The 16,745-nt window shown below is 38.1% G+C and overlaps 1 protein-coding gene across 6 annotated transcripts in view; it reads right to left on the bottom strand.

The window, feature by feature from the left end:
- The window catches only part of CFAP61 (cilia and flagella associated protein 61), a 118,671-nt gene that overhangs the window by 75,724 nt on the left and 26,202 nt on the right, over window positions 1-16,745 (bottom strand). For 5 of the 6 annotated variants that reach the window (XM_055725939.1, XM_055725936.1, XM_055725937.1 and 2 more), the window contains 6 exons: window positions 15,012-15,051; window positions 12,951-13,090; window positions 9,250-9,376; window positions 8,360-8,437; window positions 6,970-7,176; window positions 4,259-4,393 (listed from right to left, as the gene is read on the bottom strand). In XM_055725939.1, the coding sequence (XP_055581914.1) occupies window positions 4,259-4,393; window positions 6,970-7,176; window positions 8,360-8,437; window positions 9,250-9,376; window positions 12,951-13,090; window positions 15,012-15,051 (727 nt within the window). The remainder of the gene's footprint in view (window positions 1-4,258; window positions 4,394-6,969; window positions 7,177-8,359; window positions 8,438-9,249; window positions 9,377-12,950; window positions 13,091-15,011; window positions 15,052-16,745) is intronic. The other variant, XM_055725938.1, reaches the window with a different exon arrangement.

Here is a 16,745-nt window from a genome sequence, read left to right as displayed (position 1 = left end):
AAAAATCAGTGATTTCCTTTTGATTTGGAACAGCTGTAGAAAGTGTTTGATCTAATGAGCAGACAGGACGTTTTTCAGGTCTGTGTCCTGAAACCCTAGAGCATGGCAGATGTATGGCCTGATGCAATTTTGAGCTAATATCTGGAACCTCTGATATACTTGCTGCAGAGGCACAGGCTGAGCAGGCATCCCGAGGTCTGGGCACTTCCAGGAGACTAGATGCAAGTAAGATCGTTAGCAACTGTGCCATTCCAGAGAGCTGCAGTTGGAGACAGGGGAATTTAATGCCTCCCACTCTGTGCCTTCTCAGTCAATCCTTAGCTGATTTATCCAAATCTCTTCAGTAAAGCAATGGGAGATAGAGTTTTGTATGAAGAGACACACAAAATCAGCAGCAAAATGTATTTGCCATCTGCAGGACTGTGGTAAAAACATGCTTTGTCAGTAGTGACTGTTATAGGAAGATACTACTTTGTTCATAAGAATTTTCAGCCCTTTAGGAAATGGAGAGGCACTGCTTGGGAAGTGACAGGTCTTCTGATGCAGAGATGAAGCTGCACAGTTATTGCTTAAAAAAGAGTGAAGAAACTTGTGGTTGCCTTAAAACCTATGCAAAGCTTTCACAATAAGGCCAGGCAGAGAGGAGGAACAGGCAGTGTCCCTAAACTCTGTACTTCTTTAGAGTCATAGTCATTTTAATGATAAGCAAAAAGGCAACACAAACCAAATGCCTGGCTCAAACTAGAAACAATATTGAACCAAGGGAAATATCACAAGGATACGGAGAGAACAGGGCGGCTAGAAAACTGCAGTGAAATAATCATTCAGGTAATGGTAAGTTATCTTTTTATATAATAAATATCTGGATTTTAAGAGTAAATCTCTCTACCTTGCAGCTAGCTCTCCCAGAGAGACTACAGGAAGGACCTATGCTTTCTTAGACACCATGAAATACAGCTCATGCTGCCTTCTAGAAGCAGGAGTGAGCAGGCCAGGAATCCATGGCAGGGTGGCTCATTATGTTTCCCCCTTTCTGATTTCTCCCAGATGCTGCAGTAGAATAGAGACATTTGACAGAGGGACAATGAGAACAAGTTACCACAGACAATTTCTGGTGCTGATCTGTGTGTAACAACCAATCCAGACCTGCAGGAAAGCCATCTCTCCAGCACAGCAGAGATCCATCTGCACTGGCAATGCATGGGAATTAGCTGAGGGCAAAGCTTTTCTGATTTAGATTGCTGCTTTCACTTCTGGCTTTGAAGGAAGGAAACTAAAAAGGTCCTGGTTGAGCTATCTGTACTGGGTCAATATTTATGAGTGAATCTCTTCATGCTCACAAGCAGGCTGGAACGTATTAAAAGAGATACACAAACTGATTAAGCCCCAGGGCTCCCACTGTGCAGTCTCTTTAAGATACTAAGCCACTAATGGTCTACAGAGATATATATGCACAAATCAAGAGCTGTGCTTAGACACTGAATGGCTGAGCTGCTGAGCCCCAAGCTGTTACTGGTGAAAAATAATGTTACTGGTGAAAAATAAATTTTGCAGCAAGAAAACGAGATAGCTCGCTCAAAAAAGGCTGGAACAAGAGGAAGGCAGCTGAAAAAGCAGTAGATGAGAAGCAGATGTTGATGGCTAGACATCAAGGGGCATCTTGTGGGTATCAAAGCAAGAATTTCATTACAATTATCTCCATCATAAGCAATAGATAATTAATTAGGACAGGCAGTCAAATGAAAATTTTACATTTCTGAAATAGACTTGCATTTACAATCTTTGTATTGTAGTATATGTGAAAATATCCTGACGTTATTGCAAAGCTATCTAAAACAAGAATTACAACAACAACCCATCCTCCAGCTTTCAGGAACAAAGCAGGCATGGGTTAATGTCTGAAAGAAGTGCTTTCTAGTGTGACAAGGCAAAGCCTCCTCAGCTAAAACAAGCTTGGTAAGCTAGAATAGAGAAGTGTGATACAGAAATGAGGAGCAGTCTCAACTACTTTGAAATCCTGCTTGCCCAAAGCTTTTAAGATACTGCAAGATCCTGCCCCCATCTTTTTCAAAACCACCATAACAGAGATGATAACAGACATTTTCTCCTTATGCTGTCCAGGTGTTTGCCTCACACAGCTTCCCACTAATTCCTACTCCAGCCTCTTTGTCTGCCTTTCACTTTTCTCCCTCTTTCTGCACACTTTCCTTACAACACACTTTTTCCATTTCCCTTTTACCTCACTTCCTAGCCTGCTAGCATCTTCTAAAGCCAAAGTGTGTCTACACCTTATCTCACAGTATTTTTTAAGGTGACCATTCTCAGCCTTCCCATTTTGCAGTTATTACATTTAACTCCTTGGTGGTATATTTTGCTCTTTGCAACACAGATTGCATCTTTCTGTTTACAGAGTATCTAAACAGGCCTTTTGATTGCTACAAAAAGGTAGAAGTATAATAATTTTGTGCCTACTGAAATCCAGTTACATTATTTTTATAAAAATACACTTAATTTTATTTGCAACTTAGCTGCAGGATTTTGCAGGAAAGTGCAAGATTACTGATGGGGATCAATCTTCCTTTGTGAAACATTAGAGAGGGCAAATGGCTTATGCCTGGCTACTACCAGAGCTAACAAAGCATCCAAGTTCTAAAAGCAGCACCAGATTCTTACTTTTATTAGTACACTCAGTCCCCTATGGTTGGTTACCTCTTAAGTTATAAAGCTTTCCCAGCGTATGGTGGCCAAAGGTCATTTCATTCACTCAACAAAAGTGTCAATTTAACTTTGTATGGTTTCAAATTCTTGGTATTTCACAAAACTACAGGCAGCAGTAGCTGACTAGCTTTATCCTCAAGTTACCACTAGGGATCAACCCCAGATGTCTGTTTTAATAGAACACAGTCTGTCAAAAATCTATAATTAATGCTAGTGCATATGCCTAGATACTTATAGAGTGGCTAACCATTTCTATTTTTCAGCAAAATTTTGTTAATGAAAATCTTCCGTATTTTATTAAGGAGAAATTAATTAAACTTTTGAGATTTTAAACAATTATCTCACTACCTGCAACTCTCAGAAAGCCTCAGGAAGAACCTGGGAAGAGAGCAGGCAACAGATTTGCAAATCTCTCAAACATAGGAAGTTTGATTTTCCAGCTCCAACAAAAATGCTAAGACGACCTCTTCTAGTAAGAGAGCAACAGTTCATTTTAAAGACAAAATAGGGAGCATTTAAAGAAAAACATCAGAAAATTCTCTGCAGAGAAGAGAAAGGCAGGGATGTGCATGCTGAGGGAAGACTGTTTAACAAAGCCAAACTCAGACCAATGGCCTCAGTCATGTTCTGGATTTTGCTTTGCCAACTGCTGCCTAATTAAGAGTTTGGGATGCCAGAAACTACTGACTAACTGCGAAAAGGACAGCACTAAAAAATATTATATGGGAGCCCATCTCAGCCAACTGGAAGTTAGTAGACAGACATAAAGCTCCCTAATTATGTTTCTTTAGGAAATCACAGCTACCTACTGAGAGTATCCATCACTAACAGTGTTTTTCCTAATATTTCAATGTTGCTAGTTACTCTTGTGAAGAACTATCTTCACATCAAATTTTATTTGCTTAAAAATGTTAAAACAGAATAAGGTATAAGTTCTTTAATAAATGAAATTTTAAGAGACTTCTAGTTTAGAACCTCCAGACTGCATGAGTGCTACGCAACCAAGACCTGTTTGATAACAACAAAATTTTCCTTTGCTGTTACATCATTCCTGATATTTTGAAGAGTTCTTTGAGCTTATCTTGTGCATGGAAGAAACCTGACTTTGGGACTGAAAACTAAAATTTACTTAAGCAATTTCTCCAGAAATAGTCAGCAGCATGACATTGTCTTTTTTCCACCTGCAGAATATAATACCTAAATAAACTGAACTGTTTAGCCATTCTTCCCGGTAAGTCAGAGCATTTGAAGCATGTTGGGAGTTTGAAAGTAATGACATGAAAAAATACTCTTAAAATGTAAGCATTTAGCATGTAGATGTTATAGCTCAGTGATTGCTCTTTATAATGTGTTTGAAATTCAAGCTTAGAAGAAGCAATTCTTGTCCAGAAGCAAAGCTGGGACTGTAAGAGTATGGATACCATGTTCAATGTAATTAAGAAGCAACCTATCAACACCAAGATGGTAATGCCATCCCATCTGCCAAACCCTGCATTAGCTGGCACTATGCCTCTTGCCTGGTGCTGCTTCTGTTACCCACCTGATCCTTGGAGACCTGCTCTGATGGAGCGTTTATGCCAAGCTCTTCCAGAGGATAGACAATCTGTCGTCTTGGTCGCACGGGAACCATGTAATGAAGGGCAGATGTCAGGGAATGGGCACAGGGATTCTGAAACTGAAAGACAGCGATCTATATCTCAGCAGAGAGAATGTCAGAACAGTGCATCACAGATGTCTGTTGTATGGCTTTGCAAATACAAAATTCTTAGCTCTGTTGGCTAGATCTGAGAGAAAAATCAGCAAATAAACAAACATACTCAGAGCAGAGGAATGAATTGCAGATAATTCCTGACACTAATGAAGATAATTATGAGAGTAATTACATTACTATCTCTGTGGGAATGACAGATAAACAAGTGGTTTGGTTTATGGGATTTTTCAGCACAAGTATTTTCCCCAGGAGGATATTTTTCTCCATAGTGATCATGAATCAGCTTGATTTGACCTCATTAAGCTATGTTATCTGCTTACTGCTAACCTTTGCTTGTTTGGCAAAGAATGGTTATGAATTTATATAGAAATTCTATACCGACTAAAATGTCAATTTCATTCAAGTGATAAATGTTAATAAACTGGCATAAACTTGAACAAAAATCCTAATGCTAATGCAAATAGCGTGGAACATTAGAAATAGCTGTATTCCATTTATTACAGCATGACTAGCTCTGTCATAATTTATGACATGAAAGGGGAATAAATAAGTAAGAGAATTACAGGAAATAAAGAATGAACATTAACGCAAACTAAATTACACTGAAGTACTATTCCATCCACAAACATTGAAAAAACTTGATGTTACTACCTTGAGAACTGAGTAAAACATCACATTTACCATTTATTAGAAAGCAATGATAAACTAAAGTAACTTAAAGGAACACTGTAGCCTGGAAATAGACCAAACTGGAATCATCAGTAAAATTTAATTTTTCTCTTCCATCCACTGCCATTAAACTGCATTTTTTTAAGTGCCTCTTAAGAACCTGAGAACCTAATGCTATGCAAGGACATTGCTTCCTCAAGAGAATACTTAATAAAAGTCCACAAAAGTGTATAGGAAAAAGCATCCTTCTGAAAAATGTACCTATGTCTAACCTGTCAAAAATCCTATGTTAAAAACTGTGGCGATTTCAAAAACACCCAAGTCACTGAGGACAGAATTCATCTCAGTCACCATCTAAAAGCTAGGTGCTTAGTTGAGCTAGCCATGCAGACACCCAACCAGAGTCAGCAAGGTGAGCATCTCCAGAGGGCAATTCTTTCTGTCCCAAGGTAGGCAGTTATGAGCGCTGGATGAAATGCCCTCTGGATGCACTGTGTGTTTCTCCATTAATGCTGGCAGGAGCCTAGGAGATTAGGCTGGGCCAGATAGTAGCTTTAGATGGCTACGCATCAATGAGTTCACATGTTTGACGATTTTACCTTGTGTTCCCTCTTCTGACATGAGACCAATGACAAGACACATATATGAGTATTTTTGAAAGAATCTTTTATTTTGCTTCTACAAATTACGTTCTTCTCTGAAATGGACTTTCTCACACAGGATTAGGTTCTTATGGTTTTCCTGTAGCACTTGCAGACACGTCACATTTTCAGTGACAGTGAGGTGTCTGGGTCCCACTGACTTTTGATGAAACACCGTCTAGAGTATCTAAATCACTTTTGAATTCTTATAAACCACCTGGATGTGTTTTTAATATTATCCCCTTGCATTTATTCATGCTACATTATGTCCAGTGACATAATTCCTTTTTTCCTCTCTGCCTAGCACTTTGTCGTGAATTTACTGAAATAATTAATGCATCTGAATGGCAGTATGTGGAACAGCACAACTTGATCTGGTTCTATTATTAACTACAACAGGAAATAGAAATAATTGTTAAAGATACAATATGTGCTTTATAACCCGTCATTTAAAACCTGATTGGTAACTGATTTGCAAGTGACAAAGGTGTATCAGCTGTTCAAAACAAGAAACCCAAACCACATCTTAGAACTCTACACAGGGTCCTAACTTCAGCAAATGTGGGAATAGCGGATGCTTGCTACTTCATCCTAGAACCGATCTATTGGGAACAGACAGGAAAAGGCAGAATCTTGACTATTAGTACCACAGCACACTTATGGAAGAGTCTGACAATACACAAGACAATACCAATACATGTTTACGTGGGTAAAAAGCACATATACTTCTCTCAGAAACAAGTGAGGAGGTAGCAAACAAATTGCTCCTCTAATGTGCTGCTCCCACGGCAACATACTGATGTGTTTAACTTAAAAGACATCTAACTACATTTAGAGAACAGTCACCCTAGGGTTCTCTAAATTCAATTGAGAAATAGACATTTGCAAAGAGTGACTCAGATCAGAAGGAGCCACCCCCTAGGAAGAGCTTCTCTCTCTTCAAAGACTAGGCAAAGACCCAAGGCCAAGTACACTTCAAATTTTGGCTCCTTCACACGCTTCCTGAAGATACCTGGTAAGTCTGGATTCACATGCACTACTGAGCACCCTACAGATTAACTCTGCAACAGCTATGTCTATGAGTACAGATTATATCATGCAAGAAGAAAACAAAGTTTGCTGCAGGTTGCTAACAAAATCTCTGTTTACAGTCACTCACAGAAGCAAACAGAAAAATAAAGTAAGTGCGACAATATTTAATATAAGAAATACAAATAACTTTCTCCTTACCTTGCCTTCCACATACTGTGGATAAATAGGATAGTAAAGAGAAGATTTGTGGGCCAAGCGAAGAATCTCCTTTAGAAAGTGTTTTGTATAGTGATGAAATATAGGATTTAAGACAAAGTGGCAAAGATGTCCATGTTCCTCTTGCTGGTAGTGATTAAAATTAATAAAATCTTCCATGTTGTAGTGTGATTGAATATACTCAATATCCTGGAAAAGAACTTGGAAATCAGCAGTGATGAAACAGCTACATTTACTATGTCTTAGCAAGTGCCAATGAATTGCTTTCTATCAATTAAGGAACTAAATTTGAACACTGAAATTAAGTGCCTTTGAGAGTTGTTCTCAATTAAAGCACGCTGACTGAACATATTTTTCTTGAAAATCTTTTCATTGTATCAAAATCTATTCTTGCAGCTTGCTCACCTTTATTTACAGGGAATGCATATTTGACCCTTTCACAACAATGTCTGATACAGGTTAATAGACGTTAATGGAGGGGAAAAAACAAACAAACAAAAAAACCCCACCTTCTGTGTTGCCAACTTCCAACACAGAGAAGAAGCCTAGACCATCCCCGCACAAAACTTACACTGAAAATGGGGAATTCTACAGAGAAGAGCTGTGTTAAGAAGTGCCCTCCAACAAGTCTTCCATGTTGAAGTGATAAGCTGAGATTTCTGCACATTTATACACTCAAGAGAAATCACTATATCCTCTTATCTCAATGCTCTTAATATAATTAAGAGCTATTTTTGAAAACAGAAGTGACTATTTTAAAAACTGAACATTACAACTGCTGAACAATCTAAAATCTGCCTTGTCAGACAGCAGAATACCACACAACTAATGCTTAAAGAATGTTTACTTTTCAAGAGTAATGTGCAACACTGTCTCTTTTTGTACTCCATTAGGGCATGTGCTTTTTATTTGTTTTGAAGTTAAGTGTGTGATTCATTATCACTCAGAATCTACTGTGGGAGGGGAAAAAAAGCCAGTCCAGAAGGACAACTACTACTCTTCGGAGTACACATGGCAAAACTGCTTGTTGACTTCAGAAATTAGGGAGCAAAATAGGTGATTATAGACATATTTAGGAGACAGAATGGCTTGTGCTAAAGCAGCAAAAAGAGGTGTAAGATGCATACTTTCAGAACACATCATCAGCTTCTTGCAAATAACAGGATGATTTTTTTTTCATCTGTGTGTCAATCATCTATGAGAAGGGAATTAATACAGTCTACATAGGAAAGACAGAAAGAAAGTGTAAAGAAGCAGCATCTTTTACATATCCTTTCTGTTAGATACACGTATAGTGGCAAGCACGAAACTCAGCCTTTAGTGTTAAGGGCTAAGCATTACAGTTTTCATACAACACAGAAATAGAATTTACCATTTCATCTCTAATGACAGAAATGCCAACTATTTGATCCAAAACTTCTGCTATGAAAGCCTGTACTGGAATCCCATCCTGCAAGGCAAAAGCAACATATGCACATTTCCTATTTCATTAGTAATCTTTATTTTTAATTGTAACTGTGTATTTCACCACATGATCACAGTTAAAATATTTTCCTCCCAGTACACATTCTATACACCATCTCAGTTTAACCACTCTTCCTTAACTCAAGGCGTAATGTTTAAGCAGTGTATGTGGCTGGACTCGACCATGCAGAATTCTACTGGACTAAAGTTTCAGTTAGGATCTAGCTGCTGCAGGAGAGCTATGAGCTCAGTCACTAATTTAGTCCTGTGTGAAGTTCTGATCTTAGGGAAGAATATTAATTAGAACAGATATTTAGTTACATAAAATGGATTTCCCTACAGCTATATGATTCGTAATGGCAGTGTTTGTCTTTTTGGCTATGCAGAATTTTCCATCACACAACAAAAATGCAGATGTTCCCTACTAACTGATGAGTGTCTGTCTGGCCATATTATGGGAAGAAGAAAGAGGCCCCCATACGTGACAAAACACAAGTACATGTTCATCACAGAACCAAATGTGCATGCAAGAAAAAGCAGCAATGCTAATTGGGCTGTGGGTGGCCAAAAAATGCATCCAGCCTGCTTCTGTCCCTGCATTTGAGGAGTCTCCAAAGAAGAGGGTAGTTGGTATAAGGCCACAGGTTAGATACACCCTATACTGACTGTTGGTACTGACTTGAGTACCTATATACTCTCTATATATAGTATACTAGTTTAGAGTAATGTAACAAATTCTGGATGTTTTCACTAGTATTTATCCATTCTCTTGTACATTTATTTGCAAGAAATACTCACTGGATCCCTGCGAGCCAGAATAAATATCTTCAAGTCATTCAATATACTTTCATTCAATCTAAGGGTTTTAACAAGCATCTTGACACCAAGTAGGTCATTGGTTGTTGCCCTTCTTACATTAAATGACCTATTAAAAAAAAAAAAAAAGAAAAAAGAAAAAAAGAGTAAAAGTTAACTCTGTGACAAATTAAAGACAATTCCCATGCTTAAGACATGCCTTTCCACAAGCACCAAACCTGTCTTTTAGAAGGTGAGACTGATTACTATATGACTATTGTTTGAAATCCATATTAACTTATTGTGTGATAAGAGATCACACATCTACCTGAGACAACTGAAGAATGCGGCTTTAAATGCTACTAATCATTCAGTCCTTCTGCACCTACAGCCCATTCCCACAAAGCACTAGCTATGACAGATATCACCTAATCTTTGAACGGAAAAAGAGCCAGCAGAGAAAGAAGGCAAAGAATCTTTAAAAATGAAAGTAGAATCCATAACTGCACACTGACATACATGGGGAAAAAAGAAAAAACAAACACAGAAAGGTAAGAAAAAAAAGAAAAAAGGAGATGGGGGGGGGGAAGAAAAGAGCCAACTGTCATCCTTGGATATGGCACAAAAGAAAGGCAGTAACATCAATTTCTCCAACAAGAACAAATTACTAACATTTGTGCTAGGCCTCTTTTCTTTGAATAGTAATACATGAGGATAAACTTACATGAACAAAATGCCTCTGATAAACATAAGATTGCCAATTAGTAATCACACAACAGTGGTATGCTGTGAAGGTCTCTGTGCAATATATACAGCCAGTAACACGTTAGCTACAGACAAGGATATCCTGGCGCTTAACTAGTTTACACACTCTGTTATAAAACATCTTCCCAGCCGCTAATTATTTAAAAAAATTACTTCAAAGGAGAGTGTATAGCAGCTAAGGAACTCCCTCATATTGTCTGTTAAAGGCATCAACCCTTCCTGGTTAAACAAGGCTTGTATAATACAGACTTACAGAGTGCTGTTCAAGGAACTGAATTACAACTTAATTTCCAAGAACTAAGTTCTTCCACCCAGTTAAACTTGCCATTCATATAGTATAACTTCCATTCCTGTTGTTCTTGCCTTCAATTTAAACTTGTATGTGCTATTCCTCAGCCTAAGTCACAGTCACATTGAGACTGATTTTGTGGAACATGGTATAATGAATAGCACTAGTACCTTAACACAAATACCTGATACATTAAGGGAAATTTCAAAGCTCAATCTCATTGATCATTTTCAACTTGATTATTTGAGTGTTCAAAAGCATACATTTGATTACTAAATTACAAACTAATCCTGAACTTCTAAGTCAGCATCAGCTTAGCTTTCACATTTAACACATTTCCAGTTAATTGCAAGATCAACCAAGTGATGAGGATGATGGTCAGCAAGACTAGCAATATGGTTCACTCTGCAACCCACAAGCGTGCTATCTTCCTGCCACTCCACTGAGCCCAGCATTTGAGTTTTTCTCCCCACCCATGTCCAAGTGGAGGCACTTGTGCCAATAATGAACTACATTTTTAATGTAATAAAAACCAGAATATGCAAAAAAATTTGTAACTTAAATAAATAAATAAACAAAACCACCAGATCCAGTGTGAATTAAATAGTAAGAAGGACTATCCAAGGTCTGTGCTCATTTCTCTTCCAGCAATGAATTAACTCATTCTAGATGCCCAATTCCTTTGACTGCTCAGAGACCAGGACGCTATTATTATTATTATGCTTTTTAGTGAAAATTGAGGGAAAGTATCCATTAAGCATTTCAGCCTATGCCTTGTCATCTGTTATTTTTTTCTCCTTCACTGTTAAGTAGCAGACCTATACTTCCATTTGCTGCACTCTTGCTTTTTGTGTACTTAACACTTTTTCTTAGTCCTTTTACAACCTCTACTAATCAGTATATCATTTTGTGCCTGTGCCTCTTCTGATTTTGCCCTTTCATGTCTTCATATTCCCATCTTCTTACCCCTGTTTTTCTTCTATTCCATTTTCTATGACTTCCTTTTCACTCACATGCCTTTCAAAAGCCCTTGGTACAAGTACAATGTATTGATCTTTTACTTCTTTGTATTTTGGTTTTATCTAAGAGAGTATCTGCTGTTGTGCACTTAGTTTTTTGTTCTTCAGAAGTTTTTCCAAAAGCTTCATCGGGTTTCTTCCATAGCTTTTCTGATCCTGAACCTCAATGGAAGGCTATTTTTTCCTTACTCCCCTGCACAGCCACAAGGAGGACTGGAAAATGCTACTAATGACATTATTCTGTTTTCATAGAAGGGGTGGTATCATTTGGAATATGCACAATTTAATCAGAATTGTAAAAGTGTTTTTAAAAACCCTGATAAGTTTAATTTTGACCAGTATCGCAAGAGGACATATGACTACCAGTCCTACTGGTGAATTACTGAACAGCTGTGGCTGAGATTAACAGGAATTACTCCAGTGGCTTTCTCTTCAGCCAGCTGGATTCTTACGGAGTACACAGAAGCCGAATTTCATCCCACGGTAAAAAAGCTTCTACACAGGTCCAACAGTAGCTGGCCAGCTCCTGCACGAGCTATTTGTATACAACCCAAAAGGTGATTAAGTATGCAATTAAAACAGAAGTATTTCTCTGAAAACATGCAGTATTTAGCTACATTAAGACCAATAATAATAATTAAAAAATAATCTCTAACTGCACCATAATTCAAGCTTGGTGTTTGGGCCAGTAGAGGTGTGTTATACAACCAAAGCATTGGAAAATTCATACCACGTAACAGAAGTCATAGCAAGAGAGGTTTCGTGTTCCAATTCACCAGTATTTCAGACTAGAGAAGTATTCAGTGTCTCACAGAAATTGGAAGGTATGAAATAAATGATTCAAAAAAAGAAGTAAGAGATAAATTACATAAAATAGGTACTCAAGAATGAGGTTACTGCTGTGTTCTGCATGTTCCAGAAATGCATTACTGCATTTCTCTCTAGAGAGTTATGCTATGTTTCCAGGAATTAAATCTACACCAGGCTTTCAATTATCAGTGTTACACAACCTGACCCAAGTCCAAAGGGCAAACACTGCACCGTGTTTCTCTATCAGCCTTGGTCCACAGTGAGGTAACTTGAAGCAGCTAATTGCCCATTGTTTATTAAGTTAGCAGTCTATATACAAATTTTAAATGAATCCACTCATTGCAATTTGGTTTTACTTAAAAGAAAATATATATAATGTTGGCAGTCAGAAGAGTGCTTGCTTTTACATGTTTACCTTTTTTTTCCCCCCATTAAAAATCATGTCACTAACTACTTTATTTCACTGAAAAATATAAGGCTATTTCTACATTGTCTAGTATAGTGCTGTGTGGCAATACATTTGAGTAGGTTTAGGATTCACTCCAGAACAGGAAGCAAGACAGCTGCAGCAATGCTGCTGAAGACAAAGTTATTTAGCTTTGTTTCTAACTGCCCCAGGCACAGTTCTGTGCTCTTCAACTATACTGTTTTGAGGGTTCAAGCTACCATTTTTGCAAGATGTTGTGCCATATCGTGTAGAATACCAGCTTAGTCTGAGATAACAAAGGAATACCCATCTGGCGCTAGGTTGAATGATGCAAGTATGTTCCACAGAAGCAGTTCAAAATACATCATTTGTTGTCAAGAGGCACATGACTCACTTGAGCAATCCTGCACGATGGAACACATAAAGCTCATGACCAAGTCTGGAAGTACAGAAAGGGACAACCCGAACAAAACTCTGGATCAGCTGGAACTCTGGTACATGATGTGGCACAAGGATGACACAGAAGTCTTTATCCTGAAAAATATTTGCAGACAATAAAGGCTCTTAGTGATCTCGGCATAAGCTTTGCACAAAAGCTTCTGACTAGAGTGGACAGAAAGCAGAGAAACTGAATGCAGTGCTTACAAAGTACATACACTCCAAGTATTGCTCTCCCAAGATAGCTTGATGCCTGGGCAGCACATAGGAGCTAATGAGCTCAACATTAAGTTGGCTCACAGAAACAGGTCTTTCAGCTCCCATAGTCAAGACTTATGGAGTTAATATCCTGATATTCACTAATGATCCTTTTTTAACACACTATACCCCTCTCCCTTTTCTTCCTCAGTAGAATAGAGTATTTCAGTTGGAAAGGGCCTACAATGATCATCTAGTCCAGCTGCCTAGTAGGAACACCACACCTTTAGGGCTAACCTTTTCCCTTAGAAGGTCTTTTTTTCTACCTCACTATTCTGCAGTAAAATTTCAGGACAGTGCATGTCTGACTGGGATCTTTTGCCTGTTTGCAGCCCAGTGAGATGATCAACTAGAACAGCATGCCCTAAAATCCCGAGCCAGTGTGTATGCACTGCTTGACTTTGCACTGCAGGCACAACAGACTTGATGAACTCAAGTTTGTATATGCACTGTGATGTCCAGCTTGTCCCAAATTTGGCACTGCTGGCATTTATGTGCTACAAGGTGTGTGTGCATACAAAGACACACTGTATTGGCAGTCAATGTAATTGTCTAAAGCCCTGTGCTGTAAAGGTCGCAGAGGTGCAAAGGAGTGCAGGAATCTCAACTGAATGCTCTCAGATGAAAGACAGCATCCTATGGAGATAAAACGGCATGCCACAAATAACTTTTACCCACTCAAACTGTTCAAGCGCTCCATTCCATCAGAGTCTCTCCCATCCCTTTTTATTCAATACATATTTTAAAATAATCTCATTACACACAGGGATATTGAAGAATCCTGAAAATTCAGGAAGACACTTCATGGAGCATGATACATGCTGAGAGACTCCCAAGTGGCATGGATCTAGAAGATAATTAATTGGTTTACTCTGGCCAATTATTCTATAACATTTTTTCAGTAGAAAGATATTATTAGAATCTCGTGTCTCTTCTTCTCTTTAATCACACTATGTGATTAATTTTTCTTACTACACCTGTGATTCCGTCATGACATTTTGTTTCAAGGAGTGACAGGTGCATTGTTGGATGGATAAATTACTTATGAAATTTGAAGTGTTCTCTGTTCACTTTCTATGGGAACCTTCTTTGGTGGTAAGCAGCCTGTCTGAACACGCTGACATTTAGGGCCAAGTCTGTATCTCTAGTCAGCAGGACTGTCTCTAAGGGATGCTACCATGCAGTAATTTGTAGTGTGAATTTACAACACATTGCAGTGTGTATTAAAAATGTCTCAGAAAGGGGACTTTGCTACCTCAGATAAGGATTGATCACAGAGGGCATTACTGTGAAATAGCTACTGCACTATGAATTCACATTCTTATTTGCCACACGTTACTTTTGACCTAAACATAAACCTTCAGTGGCACTGTTAGTGCTACAGATTTCCTTAATACTGCTGTTTTCTAGGCTTTAACTCCACCTACTTTAATGCATTTTCCCTGATATTATTTTAATTTAGGTACTGTCTGGATCTATACACCATTTTAAAGGTGTTTGAAACATTTGCTTTCTAAATCTGTACTTCAGAAAAGTCCCTATGGAATATAAACAAAGGATTTATGTATGCAATATATAAAGTCCAAAAGCAGCCAAAGAGAGGAGTCAAACCCCTCTGGGTAACCCAGCCCAGGGTAACTAGCCATAGCATACTCCTGTGAGTCACTGACTTAGTTGGGCATCATATCTAAATGCTCTGGCTGACAAATGCACTACTGTCCCGTCATGCGTAAAACTTTAAAAAATTAAATATACATACTGGAAAAAGCTTGAAAACATAGTGCAAAAAGTCCAGTGATCTGCAACCAAGAGTAAACATTGTTAAATAAAGCACATATCAGACAGATCCTATACATTTTGGTATTTACATCCCTCTAAGTGCAAGGAACATTGATTCACAGTGCTTATCAGACAATTCAGCATTATTCAATTGCAGATGTTGCATGCTGCACAGCAGTGTTGACTTTTAGTGCCTAAAGCATGATCATTAACAAGAATAACCCAAATGTTTGAAATATCATCAAAACATTCGGCTCTTCATCAAAAGGAAAAAAATATATAATTTACTCCCATGCTGTTGACTCCAACATTTTTCAGAAGCTACTCATGGACTGTCAGAGCAGCATTAGTATATAGCAAACATTAATTGAGGTTACAAACAGTTGTTGCTATGTTCCACAATATTTTCAGCCAGTACCAAGAGTTCTGTCACTATCCACTTGGTAAGCCTATCCAACGTACTTTATCAGACTAACAGGAACATCAATACTTTGAAATTGTTTTTGAACACTTCTTTGCACTTCTCACCTACCGGTTTAGAGTAATTCCACTCTCTTTTCCATGGTGACAGTGAAACGTGAAATGTGACATTTGAGTCTTAAAAAACCATGAGAAATCTAACAAATTCTTCCTGTTTCTTTTATGCGTGAGGACATCAGAGAGCTCTAAACCCAAACAGAGTTGCACTGAAGCTTTATAAAATATTTTTCCACTGTATAAAATGTGTCTTTTGAAGAAATTCAATACAGACATATATTACCTAAAAATGTTGATAAACCCCTTCCTCCCTCCAGACCTGTAATTAAGTTCCCTTTAATTACTTCACCAATAATATTACTGAATGAAAAGAGAAATAATTTCTAATTTGAATGAAATCTTAAAAACACCCTTGTAAATACAGCTCTGGATTGGGGTATTATATGTTCACCTATATAATAAATGACTTGTTAATAGCTAAATGGGGGAAAGGAAAATGCTATTGCAATGTAATTTTTTATTCTCTGGTATCCAGTACCTTCTTGGCAGCAAGGAACAAAAGAATGGAGGTAGGAGATTTTTCAGGGGGCTTAAAAAGTTATCAAATACCTGCAGTAAGCTAGCAATTTAGTTGCTTTGCATTTCATGGTCAATGTGCTAAAAAGCCACGTAACAACTCTAGATATAAAAGATGGAAACATTTAGCAACTTTACTGGGTAACACACGTTCTCCAGTAGTAAACATCCCTTGAAGGCCAAGATGCAATCATACCTACACTTCAATAACGCTACTATTTCTGGAAACATGCTGTGCAAGGTCAGCAGTAACTCCTTCAGGACAAGATTCCGAGATATACTCAGGATTACCTTGTGCCAGCCTTTCAACATATTTACTTGTCTAATGTTTCCATTACAAACAGGTGGATCAAGTAAATGCAAGCTAGTGAAGCATACAAGTAAAATACTTGAAAACACCAAGATCTACAGATTCCTCAGCTCTGAGAAGAGGATCCTGCATGAGTTAATCTTAGCATTCCTTTCTGAAGACCTCCCCTATCTTCTCCACAGATAACCATCTTGGAAACCAAACTGTTCCAGAGATATCTCCAGGGAAAGAAAGAATGGTACTGCAGCACTGAACAATAAACACAGTCAGAGTATCTTGAACAGAAACAACAATGGTACATACAAAGAACAGAATGTCAGAAGGGGGCAAAAAAGTGCTTATCCTAAGCAG

Source organism: Falco cherrug, chromosome 13 (assembly GCF_023634085.1).
Source record: "Falco cherrug isolate bFalChe1 chromosome 13, bFalChe1.pri, whole genome shotgun sequence".
Taxonomy (NCBI): domain Eukaryota; kingdom Metazoa; phylum Chordata; class Aves; order Falconiformes; family Falconidae; genus Falco; species Falco cherrug.
This window is presented reverse-complemented; position numbering and strand designations above follow the sequence as displayed.